Genomic DNA, 18873 nt, shown 5'->3' with positions numbered 1-18873 from the left:
TAGCATCAAAAAGTTCATGAAGTGCTCTTGCTGCATTATATGTAGCCTTTTCTTGACCCAAGACGCAAAACAGCTATCATTTGGTTCAATTAACTTGTTGACGCTTCATGTTTAACAAGGTCAGAATTGCAAAATATTATTCTCAACAACTCTAAAATAGTGGACTCGATTGAGTCTTGAGGTCTTAAGGACAGGTATTTTTTCAAAGCTTCCAAAGCTCCAACTTCAGCCAGGATAAATTTATTTTTATCACTTTCGTCTGTAATGGATATTAAGAATCTAAAATTCTCTTAAATTGCCTGCAAAGCAAGCCATGACGTCCATTGACACATGAAGCCCTAACATGTTTCAAGATAGAGGAGTTATTCTTTGTTTATCTATGTAGATATTGTTGAGTATAGATAAATTTGAAAATAATCTTTCTTTTAGTTTAAAGTAATGAAATGTAAAGTCATCTATGAATGAGCGAATGATTGTAAAGTTGTGTATTCTTAATGGAACTTCAAGATCATGATCAGCTTCCATTGTTGCTATTACCATTTTCAAGTGGCACAATATAAATGATGACTACATTTCCAATGAAGGAATGTGTGTTAACGTATACAAATGAAAACATGGTATACAAAACTAATTTCATTACATAATATTTTTTTGGGAAAAAATGTAAATATATTAACCCAAAGAGATATACAAAATAGACGGGGCATACCCCGCGGAATCAAAATAAGACATATGCACACAGTGCAGGAGCCTGAGCTAGTCCACTAGGAGCACGTGCCTGATACAAATGGGACAAGTGAGATTGCCTATAAACAAGAAATTTGACCTTGTTAATTACATCCTCAACCAAAAAGGGAGAGTGATCAAAAACCAAAATGTTTCTGCCCAACCAGATACTGTATACAGTCATTGCTAGCACCAGACACCTGGTCTTTCCCAAGGTGCCAGAAAAAGCTTTGGCACGAATGAGATGGTTGATGCACCCCTAAAGATAAATAAACATGCGGGTAAATGGAGACCAATCACGAATTTCCTTCCAAATGCGGGTGGTCTGAGAGCAAAGGAAGAATAGATGTGCATGAGATTCTTCAGTCATGTGGCATAGGGGACAAGCCGAATCAATATCCAAGAATAGAGCTCTATCCAATGTGAGAAGCTTTCGCTTCACAGCCAACCAAAAAATAAAAGCTACCTTGGGAGGAACTGCAGGATTCCAAACAACCTTGTGCCAATGTACAATCTGTTTTGGTTGTCTGAAATAATTGTAGGCTTTGCTAGCAACAAGAGAATCAATAGAAGTCCAAGAGCAAATGACTTGGATCGCCCCTTCCTTATGGTGCTCACGGTTCAAAAGAAGATCTCTAATCAAGATGATTTTCTTGAACAAAGGATAGTCAGAGTGGGAAGGGACATGTTCCCAAATATTACCTTCTTGGAGATAGTGGCTGTGGACCCATTTTATCCATAAAGAGTCTTTCTTGGCATGAATGTCCCATAGAATCCTAGTAAGCAAGGCAAGGTTCCACTCCTTAAGACTAAAAAGGCCAAGGCCCCCTTCTTGCTTCGGACAATAGATTTTCGCCCAAGAAACCAATGGTTTAGACATGCTGTTATTTGGTTTACCCCACAAGAAATTCTGGCAAATAGCGTTAATCCGACTGATGACTGAAACAGGGAGAGGAAAGATTCCCATCCAAAAATTGGTAATACCCTCGATGACTGCTCTAATAAGCACAAGTTTCCCTGCATAAGAAAGTGTCTTTATATTCCAGCCTTGAGCAAGGCTCATAATCTTAGATAAAAGCGGGTCATAGTGAATGACACTTAATCTAGAAGATAGCAAAGGCACTCTGAGATACCTGAAGGGGAAGGAACCCAACTCAAACCTTGTGAGGCGCTGCACCTCAGCTAGGGAATCAGAATCCATACCAGCTGAATAGATGGCGGATTTATCAGCACTAATGGATAGACCCGAAACTGAGCAAAAGTGGGAGAGCCTAGCAAAGATAGTAGTAACCGAAGGCACGTTTCCCCTAGACAGGAGCATAATATCATCCACGAAAGCCAAGTGAGATATTTTCAAATCACAGCAAGCAGGATGAAACTGAAAGTTAATATTGTCCTCGAGGCTACTCAAATCTCTCGATAAATACTCAAGACAAAGAACAAAAAGATAGGGGGAAAGGGGATCACCTTGCCTCAAACCCCTACCCCCTTGAAAGTGACCATGAATTGAGCCATTCACCACAACGCTAAAGGAAGTAGTTGAGACACATTCCATAATCCAGTCGGTGAACCTGGAAGGAAACCCAATCGAGGCAAGCATCCACTTAAGAAAACACCAGGAAACAGAGTCATATGCCTTGTGGAGATCAATTTTCAGTAGGCACCTGGGAGAGATCCTTTTCCGAAAATACTTTCTAAGAAGCTCTTGAATGAGGAAAATATTATCTATCATATTCCTATTCTTGAGGAAAGCAGACTGAAAAGGGCTAATGATGTGCTCCAGGACAGGAGCAATACGGGCTACCAGGATCTTAGAGATAATCTTGTACAAAACATTACAACAAGATATAGGCCGAAAATCTTTTACTTGATTGGCATGATCCGATTTAGGAATAAGAGCAATAAACGCATGATTAATTTGCTTGAGCAGTTTCCCTGAAATAAAGAATTCATTCACAGCTTCATAAATGTCATCACCCAAAATGCTCCAAGATTTTTTAAAGAACAGGGAGCTGTAGCCATCAGGACCCGGGGATTTATTATCATCCATGGAGGATAGAACATTCCATACATCTTGCTTGGAGATTGGAGCCAGCAAGATGTCAAAACTAGAGCTGGGGACCTTCGGACCTGCCTCACAGATAGCAGAAATAGGGGCATAATCAGTATTAGAAACTTGAAACAACTTACTGAAGTGGAGGACAAAAGCCTCAGCTATCTCAGACTAGGAGGAGGTAGGTTGCCCATTTGGTAAGGCAATAGCTGCTATAAACCGAGCATGTTTTAAACGCTTGATATAGGCATGGAAGAAACTAGTGCATCTATCAGATTGAATCAAATACCGGTTTTCAAGATCTGAGCTGTTTGGACATGCTCAGCTTTGCGCAGATGCATTATCTGATGCCTGCTATTGTCAGCAAGGCACAACAAATTCGGATCAGTGGGATGCTGCTGGAGAGAAAGAAGGACTTGATTATATTCAGATTCTGCTTGATCAATCCTAGAAGACAGCTTGTTGAGTTCCCTGCTAGCAAGTGTTTTAATAGGTCCTTTGAGGGCATTTAATTTCTTGCAAACAACCCACATACGGTAACCAAGAAGATTTCCCTCCCAACCAGCGGATACTACATCTAAGAATTGGGGAAGAGAAGCAACAACATTATTGAACCTGAATGGGGCTCTTGCCTCTCCTAAGTGTGTTGTTGGTGTTGACAATTAAGGCAGCATGATCGGATACAGATTCAAAATCCGATATTTGACAATTAGAATTTTCAAAATGAGCATTCCAGCTGGTGTTACATAAGGCCATATCAATCTTGCTCCAGATCCTGCCATTTGTCCAAGTAAAAGTAGACCCATGAAAATTAAGATTGGATAAACCCAAATCTGTGCAACACTCATTAAAATCCCTGATTTCATAAGCGGAAACATCAGCCCCATATAATCGTTCATTAGGAGATAATACGCTGTTGAAATCCCCTAAAATTAGCCAAGGGGAGTCATTGGTGGGAGATAAACTAGCTAGACTGGACCACATAGCTCTTCTGGCAGAAATGGAGTGCAGTCCATATGTAAAAGTGACCAGAAATTCTTGGTTGGTTTCCTTGCAAATGCATGAGCAATGGATAATTTGAGTTGTACAACATATCACAGATAAAGTAGATTTGTTAGCTTTCCATAACAAAATAATACGACCAGCATTGTGGGATAATAAATTGTCAGAAAAATTCCAATCTTTGAACTTCTTGCACATAATATTGTTTACAGAGACAGAATCCAGCTTTGTTTCCAAAATAGCCATGATATCAACTTCTTTAGTGCGAAGAAATTTTTGCATTGCACTATGCTTTAGAGGCATGTTGAAGCCTCTAATATTCCAAGAGGATATGATCATATAGATGGAGAGGGGATAAGATCCCCAGCACCGGTCTTTGAATTATTTTTTGATCTTATCTTCATTGCCTTCAAAGGCTGCGGGCAGTTTTTTTTTTCCCTACGCAGAACTGGTTCCTTCAGATTAATTATCTTCAGATTTAAATCTGACTAATTGGCTGCAGCTGCACTATCCATTATTGAACCGAATTGACTAGCTTGAGGGGCATTGGAGGTAATAGGTTGGGCAGAACAATTAGTGCCAACTTCTTTGGCAGAGGACGTTGGCAGTTTTGATTTCCCAATATCTCCAATTAAAGGCTTGGATGACCGATCAGTACCCACTTAGAGAGATTTATTCGCTGGAGAGCTGATAGGACATATAGAGGGGGACAAAGGCAGCTTTGATTTCCCATCAGCAATATTAGGAGCAGATGCTGCAACATTCATGATAGGAGGAAAATCGTACACCTGGACAAGCTTCTTCACGGTTTTGAAAGATCTGCCTGGCAGTTTGGTAGACTGCAATTTCCTCACCGTAGCTCTAAGTTTCTTCCTTTTAGATTTGGAAGAAACAACAGTGAAGCCCCCATTGGTAACTGTCAAAGGAGTACCTAGGGGGAGATGAATCTGACCCTCAGTCAAAGTTTTCCCAAAAGGCTGGTCCAAAGCTTCCAATGCTGGTTGCAAGACTGCCTCGGTTTTTTTAGGTGCCTCCACCGAGCCTTTTGTTTTGGGTGCATAAGTGCAAGAACCCATTTCATGTCCTATAGTTTTACAGTAGGAACAGAAAGTTGGTTCATTTTCATACTCCACCGGTTGCTTAATCACATTACCATCGGGTAGTTGGATGAACACCACCTGAGTTAAATCTTTGGATGCATCAACCTCCACTAATGCATGGGCAAAAGAGATTGAACCCGTAGTGGCTATTAGGTGATCGGTTCTCAAAGGTTTTCCTATCTTGCTAAGAATCTTGCCAAGAGCCTTTTTCCTCCATAGCTCCAGAGGTAGGTTCCTCAGCCTAATCTAAACTGGAATTTTGCTAAGTTCCTCATCACCAAAGTGGAAAAAAGGGGGCACTGGTTTCAAAAGGAGAGGGCTCTTAAAAACAAAGTAAGGACCAACTTGGAGGACCTTGTTCATGTCCTCCTCGGTAAGAAACCTGAAGATTAGCCATCCGCTGGAATGAGGAGAGTATGAATACTTCACTCCCCATTTCCTACAAACATTAAGTAGAGCTTTGAGGCCCGAAAATTTCCCAGCTATATACCCGATCAAACAAAAGCCAATAGTTTCATCAATGGCTTGCACATCTCCAAGTTCGACTATGAGCTTGTCATCTGAACTTGAAGGCTCAATTTCATCGCTCCACTGGTGGCCTTTATTTTCTGATCTATTGTCTTTGAAAAGATTGGCCCATGGAGCAATTGGGAGTATTGGCTGCTGAATTTTGGATTCACCCGCTCCATTAGAGTTGCCCTCCACTTTTTCAGTGACGGAATCGTCCACTCCTAGAGTTACAGAAAGTTCTGAGGATACTGCTTGTTAGGAACTAGGAGTCACATTATGGGAGTTCAAATTCGCTGAAGAATCCTCAGAATCAGAACAGTCTTCTGGTTGGAGATTTTCATCAAACACTTGGTCTGCAACCGGCAGGATGCTCGAAGGGCTGGGAACCTGTACTGTGGGACTAACCTCTACATCCTCAGCGGCTGCAGTGACACCCTGCACAATGGTGCTTGGTTTTTTCTTTCTGTTCTTCCCCATTTCGGGGACAACGATATATCAATTATACCCAGACCACAAAAAGATACAATAAATAAGTCACCAACCGAAGTAAATGTGACTAGAAAGAGACAATGACCCCACCAGCAGGTTTTTCTCCAAATCAAATGAGGGTGGACGTGGCAGACGAATAAACAAAGTGAGAAGCTTACCCACCGAATAAATGCCAAAAGACCCCACCAACAACCTCCTTATCCTTCGTGATAAATAAAACTGAATGAAAGCTGCTCACCCACCGTTTACAGGTCAAGGTGGCCCCACAACGGACCACGAAACTGTTCACAAGTGTGCCACAAAAAGCGATCAAGCAGAAAGCCCATTAACTGCAGAGTCAACAAGAAAAGGAATAAGTTTCAATGTGAATTAGTAGCACAACACGAGCAGAGGAACTTGCTACACGTGGCTGAAGCTGAGATTCAGAAGCCAGCCCATGTGTAGCAACCTAGAACCAGGAAGCCAACAGTGCGTTGAACCAAACCGAGCAGAAAAAATCGAGAAGAAGCCAGAGTCAAATCGATGCAATCACAAGAAACAAACCGACTTCCCTTCAGCAACCAAGCTACACAATGGAGAGGTTACCCACCCACAATGGCTGGGCCACAGGGGATCTCCCTATGGTGGGTTGGTTCTCCACGGATGAGTGGCCTAGGGTTCGAAAAGGAAAAAATCCTTTGTATCTCCTTGCCTAATTTCATTACATAATCTTCTCATACAAAAGGGATAGCCATGTCTCAAAATGTTAATAAAAAGGAGGTGACAGAGTCTGTGTGATTGACGGGTCAACATTTAGTGCATCACTATTAAGCATTCTTGAAGCCACTGAGATGATGCCTGACATTCACAATTATATGGTCCAAATGACTAAGCATCTCAACAACCAATCATATAATCACAAATAGTAACCAAATCATGTTGTAATATATATAATCATAGTTGGGTTTTGAAGGAGAATTAGGCAACAGGGAATATGTGAATTTCACAACAGATTGTCTAATCTTGTATACTTCATAAATAAAATTTTGCTTGTAATATTAAAAACTGGATAATGTCAAGTGCAGATCTGTTGAGGCACATGAGGCCAAGAAATATGTTGTAACTCAATACTACGACAAGAGATAACTACGAAAATATTGAAAATATTTCAAATAAACAGGAGAAAAAAGAACTTTGTATTGTTGATTCAATGTCAGACTGGTGCTTGTAAACTTGACCACAAGCCAAATCGTCAACAACTTAATCACAGAATCAAGAACCATCCATTCGGATCTCACTACCATTTGGATTACGTGGATTTGCATTATATAGGCTTCCATTTGGATTCAGTGTGTGGTTTAGAACATGCAAAACCACTTGCAATGATCGTTTGGAGATCTTGTGCAACCCAGAAACGAAAAAGTGAGTTCTTACAGTGATAACACACAGATTTGGCAATGGAAATTATCACTTTCACGCTAGGTTAAGAGAGGGTATATTTGTTCGGTCCTTCGTCCTTTATCCCTCATTTAGCTGGTTATCGTGAAATACCACATGAGAAGTGGGTATCTAGCACAATATGTTTTGACCATTTTTCCACACAATACTGAAAGGCTAGGCAACTAAGTTTGGTAGGAAAATTTTGTATTCTCTTTTACCAAACATGGACAACACATAATACCACTCTCAGATGCCTGGGTATCCTCTAAAAAAACTTGTACCAAACACCACCTAAAGGATATGACCAAGAATTCATAATGTTCAAAATGGAAACGAAAAACGGTCTTTGGTATATATTAATCCCTAATTCATAGTTAGTGATATCTTGATCACAAATCAAATTTAGAGAAAAATTGTGCACCTTGGAACTAATCAAACAAATAATCAATTTGTTGAAGAGGATATTTTTTGTGTATTGTCACCTTATTTAGTTGGCAATAGTATATGCATAATGGCATAGTCTCGTCTTTCTTCTTAGCGAAAATGATAGGGACTCCTCAATGTGAAGTACTTAATCGAATAAGACCTTTATCTAATAATTCTTGTAAAGTTGGACTTTCAGCTCTTTTAATTCAATAAGCCATTTGCTAAGGAGGAATAGATATTGGAGAGGAAGCAACAACTACATCAATACAAAACTCATTCTCACGGTGTGGAGGTAATCCAAAAAATTCTTTTGGAAATACATCTAGAAACTCCTTAACAACCAATATTTGTTCTAATTTAATCACTGGTTTATCAACATTTGTAATTAGAGCTAAAAAACCTCGACATCCTCTATGTAACATCTGTCATGCACATAAGGTTGATACTACACGTACTGGATCTAAGCTGCAATTGCCTTGGAATTGGAATGGTTCACCTCTTAGAATATCGAGAAAAAAAATCTTCTACGACAATCAGTAGTAGCATGGCAAGAGGCTAGCCAAACCATTCTAAAAATTATATCAAACTGCAACATATCCAATAAAATCAAGTTTGCCATAGACTTTTTGTTGGTAATAGAAATCTCACCATGTTTACAAATATATTTTAATAAGATGAATTTTTAAACTGGTGTGACTACTAGAAAATATTTTCTAATAGAGTGGGATCTCTACAAAATTGGATAGAAAAACTCGGAGACATGAATGTGTAGATCTTGAATCAAACAACACACGAGCATTTAATGAGCATATTAGAGCTTACGTGATATCACTGCATTAGATGCTTAATCTTGCTACTTCCTGAAAAGTGCATAGAAAAGTAGTTAAACAGAAAGTTAGGATTTCATAAAAAGTAAAGGTGTGTTTGAAAATGTTTTAGTTTTTTTGTTTTCAAAAACTGTTTTAAATATGAATTTTAAAAACTGATTTTGAGAGTAAAAAAACAAAAAAACTTGTTTGAGTGTAGTTAAATTAAAGTTATAAAGAAGTTGTAATTATTTACAAAAATGTCATTCATGAAATTTTAGAATTACAAAAATGCCATCTAATATTTACGAAACTGCCATTAATAAAATTTTAGAATTACAAAAATGCCGTCTAATATTTACGAAACTGCCATTAATGAATGCTGATAATTACAATTTTGCCACCGCCTAAAAAAAATCGCAAACAGCGCTTGAGAACATCCTCAAGTTGTTTTGGTTTTCTGGTTTTAAAAACAAAAAAAAAGTCATTGTTTTGGGAAGCATTTTGCAAAACAATTATTCCCAAACAGATTTTTTTATTTTTTTGTTTTAAAAACTTAAAAACTGTTTTTAAGAACAAGAATCAAGCAGACCCTAACTCTTCAGTTCTCAATTTTTGATTATCAAATTAACAAAATTTAACTCCTACAATAAAGGTCATAAACAACTTTTTATAGACTAATTACAAATTGATCCGAAATTCTAAATTCTAAAATCCTAAAAATAAGGAAAAGTCCTAAAATAAATATAAAAGTAATTAACTTCTAAATCATGCCAAATGTGTTGCTTTCCTTTTCTTGCCAAATGAATCAAAATTATATATGCTTCTTCATTTGGACTTGGATTTGATCATAATTTGTTATATTTCAAATTAATGCTTCTTTTAACAATTGGGCTATACTTATTGGACCATAATTCTGGTTGACTCTGGCTTCTTAAATTAATGATTGAGCCATGTGCAATGGGCCAACTGTAAGTGCATCATTCTCCACTGCTAGAAAAAGATTCATCCTCAAATCTTCTTTATCTTCTTTGATTTCATTCACTTTAGGTAGAAACTGAAATGGCAATTCTTCTTAAATTAAATCTTCATCATCTAATTCTCCATTAGATTTATTATAAACTATATAATCATCGTAGATTGGATAATCATCATAAATCAGATAATCATCAAAAATTGAATAATTATCATAAATTGGATAATCATCATGAATTGGATTATCATCATAGACTTCAAAGTCACGAATGTTTAGTTGTATCTCGATTTCTTGAAAAGTGGACAGATTTTCAGGTCGTACTCCCTAATTTCGTCCCTGGTTTAAAATCCTCAAAAGATTGACATCCTTCTTTTCGTTATAAGATGCACCCTCTAATTCAATTCCTTCTTCGGATTGAATGTCCAACTTTGTCCATGCAAGTCGCTATTCCAAAAATTGGATTTTCATGCTTTGCGCCTCTATAAGTTGTCAAACCAAAACTTATATTTTCTCGCTATGTGTTCACTAGTCGTCGCTTCAAATTTTGGATTTTTTTGGCCTGCGCCCGCACAAGCACTCCAAAACTTGGATTTTCTTGTCCAACACTTGCTCAAGTAGCCACTTCAAATCCTAGATCCGTCGTTCGTGCTTTTCATTTTCTATATCTTGCAGGTTCATATGACGTTGTTGTCTGTCTTCTTTAGGAATGAATCTGCATCCCTTGCCATCAGGACTCCGCTATCAATGACCTCTATGATTATGTTCAGCCATTGGTTGAAGGAAACATAGTACTCTGATACCTAATAATGCTGAAAAATGCATAGAAAAGTGGCTAAACAGAAAGTTATGATTTCATAAAAGAGTTATCCTCCTGTTCTCAATTTTTGGTTATCAAAATAACAAAATTTAACTCCTACAATAAGGGTCATAAGCACCCTTTTATAGGCTAATTACAAATTGATCCAAAATTCAAAATTTTAATTCTAAAATCCTAAAAATAAGAAAAATTCCTAAAATAAATATAAAGGTGATTAAATTCTAAAAATAAATAAATCATTCTAATTAAATCATTCAAAATACATCCCAAATCTTATATCTCAAATCATGTCAAATGTGTTGCTTTCATTTTCTTGCCAAACAAATCACAATCATATATGCTGCTTCATTTGGACTTGAATTTGATCGTAATTTGTTATATTTCAAATTATTATTTCTTTAAACAAATGGGCCATACTTATTGGACCACAATTCTGGTTGACTATGGGTTTTCTGAATCAATGATTGAGCCATGTGCAATGGGTCACTTGTAAGTGTGTCACATATGGTATTAGGCGCAACATACATAAATAATAAAGCGAAAACTACATATTAAAGTGTCATAATTAGTCTTAGTTAATAATGTGAACTAATGTTTTGCTTTTTCGTTATGTATTGCCATACACTCTATTTCTTGAATATCCACTCAAACTATATCAGGCTCTTCTATACCTCACATCTTTTACACTATAAACTTTACAAACCATAAGTAATGGTAAGTAACCACCCGAGTATGATAATCATATACCACCTCGGTTAGAATCAAATGGACATCATCTAGGCTGTATTTTGAGGCTCTAGGGATTCATCCCAATACAACAATAATACCTAATATACAATTTATCAAATTACATCCATGAAATCCAAACTATCCACTAGGCTAAACCTAGAATCCATCCATGAATTCAACATATTTGGCTCTGTGCCCTTACTTTCTATCCATTGTATAATCATACATCAATAATCATGCAAGTACCATAGGATCTACAAATCCAATACCCAAATAATAAAATTACACTAACATGTAATTAACTAAAGAAAGGCAACACCTGCCATATATATAAACCTTAATCCAAACTACACAAGTGCTTCCATAAGCGTATAAGGCTTTACAAAATATGCCGATACATATAATCCATCCTTAAAATAACAATATATACATCATAAGCAAATCTTCAATTGCATAACATAAACATATCAAGTCTCCATTAAAGCATGTGGGTCTCTAACTATGTGTGGGTCTCTTTCCCTGTGAGCTACCACCAGTCTCAGTCTAAGTACCTGAAATATAATCCTCAGAAGATTGAGATAAACATCTCAGTAAATCCTAGGTTCTTGGAGTAATTCTCCACCCAAGAGTTCTCTTCCTACATGAAAAAAGATTAGTACACATGGTATAAAAGCAATATATATATATATAGGGATGTATAAATGACTATCGATCCATGCAACTAGTCCACCTTAAATCCGTGAAACAAGTACACCTTGGATTCGTTCAACTAGTCCACCTTGGATCCTTGCTCCAAGAGCACCATGCTAACTCCGTTGGATGCCTCCCAAAAGTAGTAGACTTCCAAGGGGTGTTCCTTAATGGATGAAACCCCGGGAGGAAAGTTCATGTTCTGATTGGTCAAAGAACTAAACAATCATATCACATACATTTCACCACTAGTGTTTGTCCAATGTTGCACTCACCAATAACACAACAACTCTATATGAATGCATCTATACCATAAGACTAATATACAGCAATCATCTAAACATACAACCATCGTCCCATTGGACCATGGAGGAACAACCAAGAGGGATAAAAATCCAAGAACAAGAGTTTACCTCTTGTAGTTACTTCTTTCCAAACTTTCTTGTAGTTTAAGTAATCAACTCCACAAGACTTTCACACCAAAAACACCTATTTAAAGGTTAAAAGTGTGATCAATATACTATCAAACATCAAATAATCAAACCAATACTTAAATATACTTCACAAACATGGATTTAGAACTCTCACCATATTCTTGACAATTCAAGAAGCAAGGTTTCCACCAATGGATTAATCCCAAGCTTGATCCTCTACCAAGTTATCACTTGGTTCAAACCTATATCACCAATCAAACATGAAACCACCATCACATATTCAATTCCAAGGCTTAAATCACAAAACCCTTACTTTGTTCATGATTGAAAATTCCAAAAGTAGTTCAAAGGGTGATTTTCTTACATTTCCTTTATCAAGAACATTTTCCTTGAATATCTTACAAACATGTTCATATCATAAATCACTATTTATATATTCTACAAAATCTAAGTAACCTTTATTCATAGACTACATTTCCATAGTATGTGAAATGGTAGTTTTCAATGCTTTTTCACCATTAACTCCAATTCTTTAACATTTATTCCAACATAACTCATGCCCATTTCATACTCTATTACCCACAACATGAATCACTATTAATCAAAGAACCTAAATTATGATCTGCAAGAAAGTACAAAGAAAGTCTAGTTTTCTTACCAAGAAACTCCATAAAAGGATGAAAGAAAAGTTTTCCTAGCTTGAATGCAACCAAAACTCCTCCAACACCAACAACTCTAAAAGTGGCGCCAACTTTGGGTGGTTATATCTCTCAACACAAAGCTCCTCCAAGAAAACTAATTGGTAGGTTTTGTTAGTTATGAAAAACTAGATAACTTTCATCATGGAACCGAGGTGTTTTATGGCTTAATCAAAACGTGGATTTCAAGCTCCATCCATGGAGTCTCTCGGCCTAGGGGCTGTTACACGAAGGAGATGAAGGAAAATGAAGGAAATGTTTAAGTGTTAATTCACTTAATGTGTGGTTTGATAAAAGTCAACACTTTATCCATGGAAATTATCATTTTGTCCTTCAATAATTCTTTTTATTCCACTAAGTCCTACCCAATGATGCAACAATTTTAAAATGTATTTTAAACCCATAAAATTTCAAGAATTCTCTTCTTATGACATCATTTTTAAGTTTAGGATAACTTTTGCATATTTGTAGTTTGGCCCCTATATTATCATTAATTGCACTTTGGTTCCTAAAGTGACTTAAATGGCAAGAATTAAATTCTTTATCATATTAACCTCCTTTAACCAATAAATAATTTTTATTTATTCAATTTAACGATGCGGGTTATTATACATAGCAAAAATACGGGTATGTTCTCTTATTGGCTGAGTTTGTCCTCTGCTTGTATGGGGTCGCCCCCACCTCTAACTCCCAAACTATGTTGAACAATGAGGAAGGATACCATTTGAAATTCTGATCCTTTGCTTGACCCTCATATCAACTAAGGACCATTCTTCCTCAAATGATTAATTTGGCCACAATGAAAACAATCAGCTTGTAAAAAACATGGCCTTATGTGGAATCTCCCCTAGCATTGACAAGGAACTTGGGTCCCACTGTAGTTCTTAAAACCCTATTGATGATTATTATTCCAATTGATCTTTGTTGGGAAGCACTGACTGAGGATGATACTCTAGGTCATTGGCAAGGTTAAAAGGATCTTTACTACCAAGATTGCCTAAGTGCCCCAAATTACTGCAACTGCTTTGATCTTGGAATGATCCATCATATTTAACTTTCTTTTGCTTGTCTTGGAAGGCTCCATCCTTGACTCTCCTAGCTTATATCCTTCTAGAACAATCAACAATTGAAATGTAAGAAGGGAAATGGTTCTTTTGGGGGCACATCAAGTCAAATAGAGACCTCTCCAAACAATCTAAAAATCTCTTGATGTGAGTTGCATCATATATATAGGTAACTGTGTGAAGCTAATATCATATTTCATCACGATCATGCTAGGATTTTGTCTTAAAACTTCAAATTCCTAAGCTTTTGCCTCTGTGACGCTTTCAGGTAGAAAGTGATCCATAAAAATTTCTCTAAACTCTTCTCGTGTCATAGGAGATAGGTCCAAAACTCTCCCTCTTAGAACATTATCAAACAATACCTTAGCCATATTCTTCAATTTAAAGACAGACAACTCTACCATCTTATGAGCAAAACGCCTAAAAACTTTGCAGCATTTGTCTATCTCATGGACAAACTAGTTCGAATACTAGAACACATTTAACCCAAAAAAAATTGTGCCTTTAATTCCTCCACAATAACCTACAGGTGGTAGTCCCTTATTTCTTTGACCACTAGTATTCTGTACTACATAGTTGCGAGAAATATCTTCAGTTGTGTTAGGAGCAACGATTCCACGACCACACATTCAAAACCTTGGCAGCATACTCTAACAAATCAAAGTGTATAAAAATTAGAATTGGGGATAATTTGGTGACTCACAACAAGAGAAATTGAAAAAAGAATTATAAAGAGATTTGACAATCCTAAAGATTTTTATTTGGACTTTGAGTCTTGAGAATGCTCAGGTACATAATCACAGTCATGGTTCAATTAAAGAACAGTTGCACCATAATTTCTACGAGTAGGTTGTATTATAATTTGATAAACCTTATGTATATTAGTTCAAATTAGACTTGTCAGATTGTTTAATGATAATGTATGTGTCGGTTATGAGATTCAGAATTCGGATCGTGACAAAACCGATAAAACCAATCAATATTTTTTAAAAAAATTATTATTTATTAAAAATACTAGATATAAATGATGTTAGGAAATTATATTTTCTAATAATCATTGTGGGTCACATATTATAGTAATAATTATATTGTGCTATTTATATATATTGGATAAATTAAAGTAATCAGTTAAATATTCCCAATAGATTCCTAAGTGAGTATGGGCTGAATGAGTGGATACCGGTGTTGGGCCAACTAGGTATAATGGGAACTTATTGGCCCAACAATAAAGATAAAAAAACACTATAAGGGTTATGGTCCCCAAGATGTCAAATTAACAACCCTAGTTTTTCTTCCCCATCAAGAGAGAGACGGCACACTAAGGAATCCGGTTTTCGGGTGATTTGACTGAGGAAGACTACAAACCCCAAGAGACGAGATCAAAGTTATTCCGCTGCAATTGAGATAGGCATGCCTCCACCTTTATGTTCTTATTTCTTTATGATTTGGTATGATGGAGTTTGGCTTGTAGGGGATAGTTATCACCAAAAGGTTTAGAGGAATTAAAAATTCCAACAATTGGTATCAGAGCCATAATCATACTGAATCATGAGGGAATTGAGTTTTGTGATTTTTATATATGATGAATCATGAAAAGTTTTGTTTTATTGTCTTTTGCCATAAAGTTTACTGTTTTTTTGAATGTGGGTTCCATCTCATGTATTTTGTATTAGCTATATAGTGTTATTTTTGTTCCCTGACGGTAATTTTTGGTTTTGGAACAAAAGTTACAATCTTTTGAAAATCTAGAATTCGCAGTTTAATAAGGGTTTATTATTTAAACTTTTGAATCTTCTTAAAGATGGAATGTTTGGAAATAATTTGGCTTTATAATTAGAGTTTGTTGTTTGAATTGCAAATTTAAATGAACAATTAATTCTCATAGAATGTTTTGGACTTATAGTTTGAAAGAAATCGAATGTTTAAGGTCTTTGGTTTTGGGATTTTTTTTCTTAGATTTGATATTCTTTGTCAAAAGCCAAATTTAAATTTTTGGGTATTGTGTGCATCATTTTCAAGCTTTCATTTGAAAAGGCTTACATGTGCGTCGATTGTGCATTAATTTTTAAGCCTTATAATGAAAAGGTATTTATTGTGCGCATCATTTTCAAGCTTTCATTTGAAAAGGCTTACATGTGCGTTGATTGTGGATTAATTTTTAAGCCTTATAATGAAAAGGTATTTATTGTTATTGATATAATGATATAATGATATAATGATACAATATGTATATATATATATATATATATACACATTGAGAATTGATAAAGAATACTTTTCTTTATTGTTGTTATTTTATTTTTAAATGTGTTTATTATCCCTAAAGGTTTCTATTTGAAATTGAATATGATAGATTTGTTAGCCGCTAAAGTGGCAAAATTTATAAAGGTTAATTTGATTTCAAATAGGTTGATCATATAAATATATTTTATTTATGAAAATAATAATCGGCCCACAGGAAGGTTATTGTTTGGTCAAATAACATATGTTGTGTGATCATGTGTGTGTTTATTGCTTATATGGATAGTGATCGGCCCATAGGAATGTTATTATTTGGCCAAGTAACAAACATACCTGTGGTAATAAATATGTGACAATTATCAAGAATTCTCCATGTAATTCATAGTCGGCCCACAGGAAGGCTATGATTTGACAGGACTTATTGTCAATGTTTGATTACTACATTAAGAGTACCACTTACAAGTTGATATTTTTGTCCACAGACTAAATATTAATGTTGTGCTAGGTATCTTATAATAAACTCATTTTACTTTGGATTATTTGTATGTTATCTTTTTTGTTTTCTGTATAGTTTCTACTATCGCTGCCAATTATGTTGCTCAAATTAATATGCTTCCAATGCTTAATGGGGCAAATTTCAAGATGTGGAAAGAGAATGTGGAAATTGTTCTCGGCTGCATGGATCTCGACAATGCTCTAAGGACTGAGAAACCCACTTCCACTCAGGAAAATCCAAACACGGATAAAATTGAGAAGTGGGAACGCTCAAATCGCATGTGTCTGATGATCATGAAATGTTTCGTTCCGGAGGCGTTTAGGGGCTCGATTGTTGAGACTACTGATGCCAAGTTGTTTCTGAAGGAACTCGAGCAATACTTGGCTCGAAATGAAAAGGCTGAAATTGGTCAAACCTTGTCCAAACTCATAAACATGAGGTATAAAGGAAAGGGAAACATAAGGGAGTACATTATGGAAATGTCTAATCTTGCTGGAAAACTAAAGGCATTAAAGTTAGAGCTGCCCTCTGAGTTGCTCATGTACTTAGTTATTATCCATCTTCCTGCACAATACAGTCAATTTGTGGTGAGTTATAACACTCAAAAGGAAAAATGGACTCTTAATGAGCTCATTTCTCACTGCGTGCAAGAGGAAGAGAGGTTACAGCGAGAGAAGACTGATAGTGCTCACTTGGCATCAACCTCTCAAGACAAGAAAAGAAAGAGAGCTAAGGATAATGCGGATGCTTTTCCAAAGAAGCAAAAGAAGCAGGACCAGGAATTCACCTGCTTCTTTTGTAAGAAATCTGGACACATGAAGAAAGAGTGTTCCAAAAACAAGGCATGGCGCGAAAAGAAGGGTATGACTCTCACTTTAGTTTGTTGGTATTGGTTCTGTGGCACAAGCGTTTAGGTCATATCTCTAAACAGAGAATTCAGAGGCTTGTGACTGATGGAATTCTTGAACCCTTTGATCTGGATGATTTTGAGGTGTACATTGAATGCATAAAGGGAAAACAGACAAACATAAGGAAAATAGGTTCCAACAGAGCTTCAGACGTCTTAGAATTGATTCATACGGATATTTGTGGACCATTTCCTATAGCCTCTTGGAATGGTCAACAATACTTTATCACATTCATAGACGACTATTCAAGATTTGGATACCTATATTTGATTAGAGAGAAGTCACAATCATTGGATGTGTTCAAAGAATTTAAAGCTGAAGTTAACTTCAGTTAGGAAAGAAAATTAAGGCCATTAGATCTGATCATGGTGGTGAATACTATGGTAGATCTGATGGATCAGGTGAACAACGTCCAGGGCCCTTTGCGATCTTCCTAAAGGAGTGTGGAATCGTCCCGCAATACACAATTCCAGGTAAACCTAGCATGAAAGGTGTCGTGGAAAGGCGAAACCAGACTCTTAAAGACATGGTGAGGAGTATGCTTAGTCATTCTTCATTGCCAGAATCACTTTGGGGAGAAGCACTAAAGACTGCAGTTTATATCCTTAATAGGGTTCCCAGCAAAGCATTGACAAAAACCCCTTATGAGCTATGGAATGGAAAGAAACCTAGCATAAGGCATTTACACATTTGGGGTTGTCCAGCAGAAGCAAGGCCTTATAGGCCAAATGAAAGAAAGTTGAACTCAAGAACAATCAACTGCTATTTTGTTGGATATGATGAACGCTCTCGGGGCTTTAAGTTTTATAATCCCACTACAAGATCCTTTTTTTGAGACGGGAAATGCCAGATTCCTTACGGATGTTGAGTTTGGGGGGAAGATAAAATAAGGAATATTGTCTTTGATGAGGAAGAAAATTATATTTCTCTTCCTAATATTCTCATCATTCAAGATGCAATTACGGAACAAGCAATTAATGATCAGGTCCCTGTTCATGACATTGTTATGGAACAGGCTTTGGTCCCTGACATTGCTTTGGGTCAAGACAATAATGAACCACCCCTTATGCCACCTATAGAACAAACTCAACAAACTCAAGAAGTGCCATTAAGGAGATCCACTAGAGAAAGGAGAAATGCAATTCCAGATGATTATACTGTGTTTCTTCAAGAGCATGAAAATATTTTAAGCTTGAAGGAAGATGATCCAATCAACTTCCAACATGTCTTAGAAAGCTCTAATGCTTATAAATGGATTGATGCCATGAAAGATGAGATGCAATCTATGA

At 36.4% G+C, this 18873-nt stretch overlaps 2 protein-coding genes across 2 annotated transcripts; one reads left to right on the top strand and one right to left on the bottom strand.

The window, feature by feature from the left end:
* Window positions 1-4443: 4443 nt before the first annotated feature.
* LOC133310812 (uncharacterized) lies at window positions 4444-5868 on the bottom strand. The gene is made up of 3 exons (XM_061511800.1): window positions 5709-5868; window positions 5227-5639; window positions 4444-5127 (listed from the first exon to the last, which is right to left on the bottom strand). The coding sequence occupies exons 1-3, from the start codon at window positions 5866-5868 to the stop codon at window positions 4444-4446; spliced, it is 1257 nt and encodes a 418-aa protein (XP_061367784.1).
* Window positions 5869-5960: 92 nt separating this feature from the next.
* Window positions 5961-18021, top strand: LOC133310773 (uncharacterized). The gene is made up of 3 exons (XM_061511764.1): window positions 5961-5976; window positions 16752-17263; window positions 17986-18021. Exons 1-3 carry the CDS (start codon window positions 5961-5963, stop codon window positions 18019-18021), a joined length of 564 nt encoding a protein of 187 aa, XP_061367748.1.
* The last annotated feature ends 852 nt before the right edge of the window (window positions 18022-18873 follow it).

This window comes from Gastrolobium bilobum, unplaced genomic scaffold, assembly GCF_033153095.1.
Source record: "Gastrolobium bilobum isolate Gb01-03AN ecotype WA unplaced genomic scaffold, APGP_CSIRO_Gbil_v1 utg31892, whole genome shotgun sequence".
Taxonomy (NCBI): domain Eukaryota; kingdom Viridiplantae; phylum Streptophyta; class Magnoliopsida; order Fabales; family Fabaceae; genus Gastrolobium; species Gastrolobium bilobum.
This window is presented reverse-complemented; position numbering and strand designations above follow the sequence as displayed.

Bases quoted from the DNA above. Each gene is read 5' to 3' on its own strand.
- LOC133310812 (XM_061511800.1), bottom strand. From the start codon at position 5,868: ATGGGGAAGAACAGAAAGAAAAAACCAAGCACCATTGTGCAGGGTGTC. The intron at 5,640-5,708 runs GTTCTGATTCTG...CCTAACAAGCAG, and splicing joins AAATCTCCAACCAGAAGACT to TATCCTCAGAACTTTCTGTA. The intron at 5,128-5,226 runs GTTGGTCCTTAC...ATTCCAGTTTAG, and splicing joins ACATGAACAAGGTCCTCCAA to ATTAGGCTGAGGAACCTACC.
- LOC133310773 (XM_061511764.1), top strand. The intron at 17,264-17,985 runs GTGAGTTATAAC...CTGATGGATCAG, and splicing joins CACAATACAGTCAATTTGTG to GTGAACAACGTCCAGGGCCC.